This window comes from Mus caroli, unplaced genomic scaffold (assembly GCF_900094665.2).
Source record: "Mus caroli unplaced genomic scaffold, CAROLI_EIJ_v1.1 scaffold_22663_1, whole genome shotgun sequence".
NCBI lineage: Eukaryota > Metazoa > Chordata > Mammalia > Rodentia > Muridae > Mus > Mus caroli.
The window spans coordinates 1-8,062 of record NW_018391182.1 but is presented as its reverse complement, the minus strand read 5'-3'; the positions used below and the strand labels follow the sequence as shown (position 1 = coordinate 8,062).

The 8,062-nt window shown below is 34.9% G+C and overlaps 1 protein-coding gene across 1 annotated transcript; it reads left to right on the top strand.

The window, feature by feature from the left end:
* Positions 1 to 3,426: 3,426 nt before the first annotated feature.
* LOC110289053 (vomeronasal type-2 receptor 116-like) lies at positions 3,427 to 6,934 on the top strand (the record flags this gene model as incomplete). The annotated part of the gene is made up of 3 exons (XM_021155256.1): positions 3,427 to 3,623; positions 5,551 to 5,839; positions 6,122 to 6,934. Coding segments are annotated over exons 1-3 (1,299 nt in total), but the record flags the coding sequence as incomplete, so codon positions are not given.
* Positions 6,935 to 8,062: the final 1,128 nt, after the last annotated feature.

The window sequence follows — 8,062 nt, the reverse complement described above, 5'->3', positions numbered from 1 at the left end:
ATATATATATATATACCACCATAATAGACATGCCAAATTTCAATTTACTCATACAATTAGAAAGTGTACAACCAATGAACCTTATATCAAATACTGTAGAACAAAAGTAATTTTAACATGACCAGTCAATAAGACATTAGGAGCTTTCACACATGCACTAACACTTTTTTAAAATCTAGATCCTGTTCCAATTTATACACTGCAAACATAACATCATACAGGGCAGTTTTTAATTTTCAAATACGTTTCTGATAATGTACAGAACAAGCCCTCTGAAAATTCACTGTCTTTTCCATTTTTCCCAGCATTGGATTGATTTCCAGACCAGTCCATGATTGAGTTAGTATAACTGATCACATTGAAGTAAAGAAAAAGCTCATTATCACAACATCTCTATATGATTAATTTTTTCAAAGGCATTTTCCATAGTCTCCATATCTCTGTCCTACAAGGTCTAAAGGCTTGAGGCAATGTGATAAATTTGGGATATAAACAAGCAAACATGGGTCAGAAACGTATGCCCAATATAGCTCAACAAGCAGCTGAAAGAGTCAGATGCAGATATTTGTACCCAACCAATGAACAGAAGCTGCTAACCCCTGTGGTTGAATTAGGGAAAAGCCTGAAGAAGCTGAGGAGGAGCGTGACCCTGTAGAAGGGCCAGCAGTCTCAATTAATCTGGACCCCCAAGATCTCTCAACACTGGACCACCAACCAGGCAGCATACACCAGCTGATATGAGGCCCCCAATATATATACAGCAGAGGACTGCTGGGTCTGGGTTTAGTCAGAGAAGATGCACCTAACCCTTAAGAGACAGAAAATGGATTGAGACAGAAATAAAGATATGAAAAATAGTTTTAGAATTAAATGAAAATGATTGCACAGCATATACAAACTCAGCAGGCACAATGATAGTAATCAAAAGAAGCAAGTTCAACTGTGTAGTAGTAGCACATGCATTAAATTCAGTATGTGAGAAGCAGATCCAAGAGAATTTAGACTAGTCTATAGAGCTAGTTCCAGAAAAGCCAAGGCTACACAAACACCTCTTCATGAAGAAGAAGATGAAGACGAAGACGAAGAAGAAGTAGAAGAAGAAGAAGAAGAAGAAGAAGAAGAAGAAGAAGAAGAAGAAGAAGAAGAAGAAGAAGAAGAAGAAGAAGAGAAAAGAAAAGAAAAAAAAGACGAAAAAAAAAAAGATTGATTTAACAATACTTAGTTAACAGCACACCAGAAACCTGAAATATAAGAGATATAGATATTTTTCTCAATAGATACCACTTACTGGAATTAAAGAATGTCAGCATAACAATTTACACAGAACTCTAACCAATAATGAAATAGAAGAACTCAATAAAATTCTCCCAACTGCTGCACCTTCCAAAAAAATCCAAAAAAATAAAAATAAATTTATGACAGAACTGTTTGAGAATTTCAAAAATATAATACCATTACTCCCATATTATCCCAAACAATAGAAACAGAAGAAACATTGCTTAATTCAGGTTATGANGCCACAGCCACCATGATATCCAAGCCACATAAAGATCTAACCAAGAAGGAGATTTATTGACTGATTTCTCTTAACAACCTTAGTACAAACACACTCAATGAAATGCTTGCAAAGTGAATCCTAGAACAAATAAAAAATATCAACTACCATGTTCATGTAGGCTTTATCCCAGAGAGGCAAGGAAGGGTCCATATACAAAAGTCAATAAATGTATGTATGTATGTATGTACACATGCATACATTTTACATGAAGCAAGTGGGTAACACATTTTGGAGAACTGAAAAGACTCAAGGGATTTGGTGATGGGGTTCCATGTGAAATCAGTTTGGAAAAATACACAAGAAAATATGACACTTGTCTCATAAACTTAATACAAAAGTCATAAAGTAAGAGGGTGTCTCTTTGAACTGAGGAATGGAATGAGTGATAAGATGAGCAAGAGATGTGGGTTTCTAATGGGAAATATCTGGAAAAGGACATGAAACATATATGTGAATGGGTCATAATAAAATGTGTTAATTTAAAACAAAATAACCATTTCACACAGATGAAACTGAATGTAATCCTGAATCTGGACTCTTGAAATTTTTATTAGTACTCATCAAACATGAATGTGCTTTGCCTTCCTATGAAAATCTCTCCATCTCATATCTGTTTATATCCACACTTTTGCTGCCTAGGACAGAAGTTCTGGTTCATGCACATATAAAATGTTAATATTTAAATGTACAACAAAATATAGAAAAAGAAAACAGGCTCTGTTTGCCTCATCATAAGTGCTAAATATGACACATCACAACACACCACAAAATTGCCTATATTTGTGCTGCTTCCTCTGTAGTTCATAGTCACAGACAGAGACTCATCAGACCACAATTATCAATAGACTCTCCCACTTGCAATGCAAGTTCTAAAGTATTATCAAGAATAGATGACTATGAAAATTATATAAGAAGAGTTTACTCATTAAACACAGTTTCATTTGCCCCTTGCTATTTGCTTCTAAAATACTAACAGTAAGAATTCTTCTCAGTGAATACTGGATGTAAAATTAGCAAAGTCAGTGTAGAAAATCAATAGTAAAGTAGAAGAAACTGGTCAAAACAAGGTATTGATCTGTGAGAACTGAGGGTCAGATTTGGAAATCATGTTTTAGACCTCAAATATTCAGCTTAGTTTCTCACTCATAATAATGGGGAATAGGAGTGCTAGGTCTATTTGAAACGAGGCACAAAGTTCTAACATTCTCTCTGGATTTTCTTAAATATTTTAAAAGCAACATTTAATATGTAAGTAAAATGTGGTTTTGTGATGATTTTTGGACACTGCAGGATTCAGGACATTTCAGGATTTGTCATTATTTTATACCTGTTACTGCTGTAGCATTGTCCATACTACATTCTCAGTGGACATCAAATGCTCTAAACTTGAGACTGCTTTTCACTGACATGGGACTTGTGACACAATGGTCAGTGTGTAATCATGACCTCAGACTTCAAGAGTTCTTCCCGAAGGTGGATCAACTAACAAAATCTGTTGACATTATTTCAAGTGTTCACATAAACAGATTTTGAGGCAGTTCTGGGACTAAATTTTCACAAAGTGGAATCTTTCCAGGGACCTCAAATTCCACAAACATGAGTGATGTCATTCCCCACCCTCATCTATATTTATCAGCCAGGTTTATCACATGCATGGTGGACATCAGATGAAGATCCTCAGGAGATACTGTCAAAGAATCCTCCAGGGGTGAGGAAACAGCTGTGGAAAATGAAACAGAAATACAGATGTAGCATCTCCTTGGACACAGTGATAAAATAGTACATGGGGATATATTAGTACCTGTTTGATTTGCTGATCTGTGTGGCACTTCACAAACCATTCTGCCCAGCCTCAGAGAAGGAAAAATATGTTCACTTTGATTTTACTCTTCTTGCTGCTAAACATTCCACTTCTTGTGGCTGATTTTATTTATCCCAGGTGCTTTTGGAGAATAAAACAGAATAAAGACGAGGATGGAAACCTGGGATCAGGTTGTAGCTTCTTTATTCAAGCAGTACCATGGCCTGTGGAGAAAGAGTATTTCAGTTCTATTTTGAATACACAGTAAGTGCTTTTGTATTTTCCATGTAAATGTGATCATGAATATTTCCTGAGTCTACTGAGGTTGAGGAGCAAAACAATGCAAAGTCTCTTTTATACTATTATTAATGTGCAAAACAAGAAAGAACTCCATATTCTATTAGAGACTAATGGTATATTACCACTTTAAATTGACAGAATTGTTTTTTCAAGCCTGCCTCCCATTTATAGGGATGGAATTTGAGTAATAAAACAACTTTGGGCCATTATTAATCACATATTATCCTATAATAGATAGTTCTATAGCACAGTGGCACAATGATATCTTATTGAAAGACATCATTTTTATGACTTTATCCTAGATGTGTTTATGCAAATGACAACAGAGTCTGGTGATGGTCCTTCCATAACTGTGCAGATTCTAATGTTTGTGCTGGGGCCACTAATGTTGGAGACACAACTAGCTATGCAGAGTCTTCATATAGATACTCAGTTACTTTCTTAAATTTATTCATGAGGTACCCATTTAATTATTGAAGCTGCAGCAAGAATTGATGCAAGAGATCTGTCCTCTGTCAAATTCCTATTTTGATCTATGCAAATTCACTGGCTTTAAGTCTTACAAAGTCCAGTTCTTCACTCTCTCATTAAAATAAAGAGGGAATGTATGATGATAAAGAATATGTTTGATTCTTTGAAAAGTGATATTATTACTAATAGTGGTGACTAGTTACTTCCCTAATCACCATCCTGGGTAACAACTGTGGCGTACTATAGTTGGCAATATTAGAGAATAAGGATAGAGGAGTTACTTACTAGATCATCTTTGCCATTATTAAGGAGCATGTCTTCCCTCTTTACCTCTCTGTTATTTAATCTGATACTTTCAATATTTATCATCTATGTCTGTTTTTCAGTAATCTTACAAAATGTAGTTGCATAGTTTACCAGTGTGGACATATCCACATTTTGATTTTGTGGATTTCTGATAGTTTTTTTCAGACATAGTCCTTTAGACCAAAAAGCCACTCTAACCACTTAAGTATTTTATGTTTCTTAATGTTTACTGTGGAGGAGTTAGTGTTTTATTTGTACAAGTACTAGTCTCAAATTTCTGTTGTGTGTTACTAAAATATTTAACGACATCATTTTTTTCTGTGCATTTATGAATAATATCCTAAAAGGACTTGTGTTTATAAAAACAAAAACCCCAGGACAGATGTATAATTTCTAACTAGAACGCAGATATTTAACTCTTAGTAAAAATTAATAATGAAGTAATATAGTTGGTATTTTTCAGTCAGATGTTTTGAAGTAATTTAGAAGGGATATGAGTTATTCTTTTCATAAACATAAACACAAAATAGAATTAATCCATTGAAACTGAATTTTAGAAAAAAGAACATTTAAGATAAGAATGATTATGTGGGGATATGATAAATATAAATATATTGCCTCCTAATGAGAAAGAATTTTAATGACATGAGCCAAGTATTGCCACAGAAGACTGCTGTGAACTTAACTGTCATTCTTTCACTGTCTTAGCCAATAGTCAATTTCATACATAATACCATAAACTCAATGGCACACATGCATTCCATGTATTTTACATATTTCTAATTAATTTAAAATGAATATGTGACTATTTTTACTGTTTCATCAAAGCATTTGGTGATTATTTACTGTCTTAGCAAACATTCAAAATCCAGAGGAAAAAAACTCTATTGGTGAGAATATGACAATAGTACATCTCATTTATGGGAGATGACTTTTCATGAACATATGAAGATTTTATTAGCTCCCAGCTTCTTTGGTCATCTCAACCACATTACACAGGTCATTTCAGTCTTAGGGGGTGGGGGCAATACAATCCAGTGCAGGATTGTCCTTTTATTGACTGCAAATAATATCTGTAAATTGCTGTCCTTATAAGCACTGTAACCTTTTACAGAACACACACTGAAAATCACAAGTATGCTCTGGTCTTGGCTTTTTCCATAAATGAAGTCAACAGGAACTCTGATCTTTTGCCAAATATGTCTCTAATATTTACATTCTCAGCACTGATTTGTGGTTATGAATCCCAATTAAAAAGTCTCATTCATTTGAGTTTACAAAATCATGAAATTTTCCCTAATTATATCTGTAACGATGACATATGTGCAGTGGCACTCACAGGACTAAACTGGGCAACAACTCTGACACTTTATACAATCCTAAACAACTTCATATCTCATCAGGTAAGTGTGTGTGTGTGTGGGGGGGTGGGTGTATGTATTAGGGGCAGGGAGGAACTCATGAAATCAGATATCGTGGATACTCCCATAGTCTTATTAAGCCTGAGCCAATCTATGTAGTTCAAGGGTACTATTCAGAGTCTTGATGGAGCTTTCAAATGTCCTTTTATGATATAAGAAGATGGAAGAAATAATAGCTGGCTTAGATTTCTAGAAATTTGCAGAAAACTATGTTTATAAGTTCTTAGGAATTCATTCTATCACATGCTGCTTCCTGTGTTCTAGTTCCTTCATCTTACTTATGGACCCTTTCATCCTGCCATGAGCGATCATGAAGAATTTCCCTATCTATATCAGATGGCCTCTGAGGATACATCTCTAGCCCTTGCCATGGTCTCCTTCATAATTCATTTCAATTGGAACTGGGTAGGGTTGGCCATCTCAGATAATGATAAAGGTGTCCAATTTCTTTCCTATTTGAGAAGAGAGATGGAAAAAAATACAGTCTGCTTTGCTTTTGTCAGCATGATTCCAGTCAATATGCATTTATACTTGACAAGAACTGAAGTGTATTACAATCAAATCATGACATCATCTACAAATGTTGTTATCATATATGGTGACACAGACAGTACTTTAGCTGTGAATTTTAGAATGTGGGAATCTCTAGATATAAAGAGAATATGGGTCACCACCTCACAGTGGGATATTACTACTAGTAAGAAAGACTTCACATTTGATAACTTGTATGGGACATTTGCTTTTGGACACCACCATGGCGAGATTTCTGGTTTTAAAAACTTTGTCCAGACATTGAACCTGTTAAAATGCTCAGATGAATATCTGGTAAAGCTGGAATGGATGCACTTTAACTGTGAAGTCTCAGCACCTAAATGTAAGACACTGAAGAACTGCTCATCCAATCACCATTTGGAATGGTTAATGGTACGTACTTTTGACATGGCCTTTACTGAAGGGAGCTATGCCATATACAATGCTGTATATGCTGTTGCCCATGCACTCCATGAGCTGACTTTTCAAAAATTTGATAATCTGCCCACTGACAATGTGAAGGAACAAAATTATGCCTGCAACAAGGTAGTTATTCTTGTATTATAATGTTTCATGTTATCAATGTCTTTAAGAGTCTTTTAGATGCCCAAACCAAGTGTGTTAGAAAATATTTTCTAAAATAGAGTGACCTATAAATACTTTTCCTACTGATCATGTAAATCTAGAAGTTTGTATAAATCTCTAATGTAAAGGGAATAGAGTAGAAGGCATAATTTGTCAATGTAGCACTGTGATTTTGATACAGAATACTTGACTATCATCACACATATTCTAATACTGAAAACATATCCAGTCCTTCCTCATGAACCCACTCAGTGATGAATCCTTGTTCATTGATTATCAAATATAACCATCTTTAGAGATCCCAACTTATGCTGTTCCCACTGTAGATGAGGGATATCACTTCTGTGTTTCTGTATATCTGTGTGTATATCTATATATGTCTATAATGTGTATATCTATGTGCATATACATTATATATGTACATATACATATACATTATATATACATATACATTATACACATACACACACACATATATATATTATAATTTTGTGTATTTACCTATATCTCTGTCTATGGCAGTTAACATAATTTTGTCAGTGTTTCAATTGCTTTGCCTAAGTGTATATTCCTGTGTATATTTATCAATGCATGTGGGTATGCTTTGTATATGTTCTTTCACTTATGTATAACTGTTTTGCTTGCCTGTGTCTTTGTAAGTGAGCATAAATTTGTCTGTGTGACAATGACACGCTGTGTGGATGTCAGTATATGTGTATGTCTTCTGATGTATATTCCTCTGTACATGTGTTTCCATGTGGTTTTGTGTGTGCAACTGGATAATTGTTTTCTGTGTTTTTGTGTCCGTTTAACTATTTTGATGCATATTCTGTCTCAGTGTGTATCTGTATATTCATATGTGTGTTTGGGCATGTATGTGCATATTGTGTAAATAACTGTGTGCTCCAGCCTGAAGAAGTAACAAAATTCTAGGCCTTTAGGATGAGGCTTGGGAATGTGACCTTTGTGACTCATTGCTCCAAGGTATGCTAATCATACCTTGATAGCGACATTCCTTCCTCCACCTACCTGCTTCCTGGGTTCAAAGAGTGTTCATTCAAAGAAAGTCACCCTGACCAATGCCGGAAA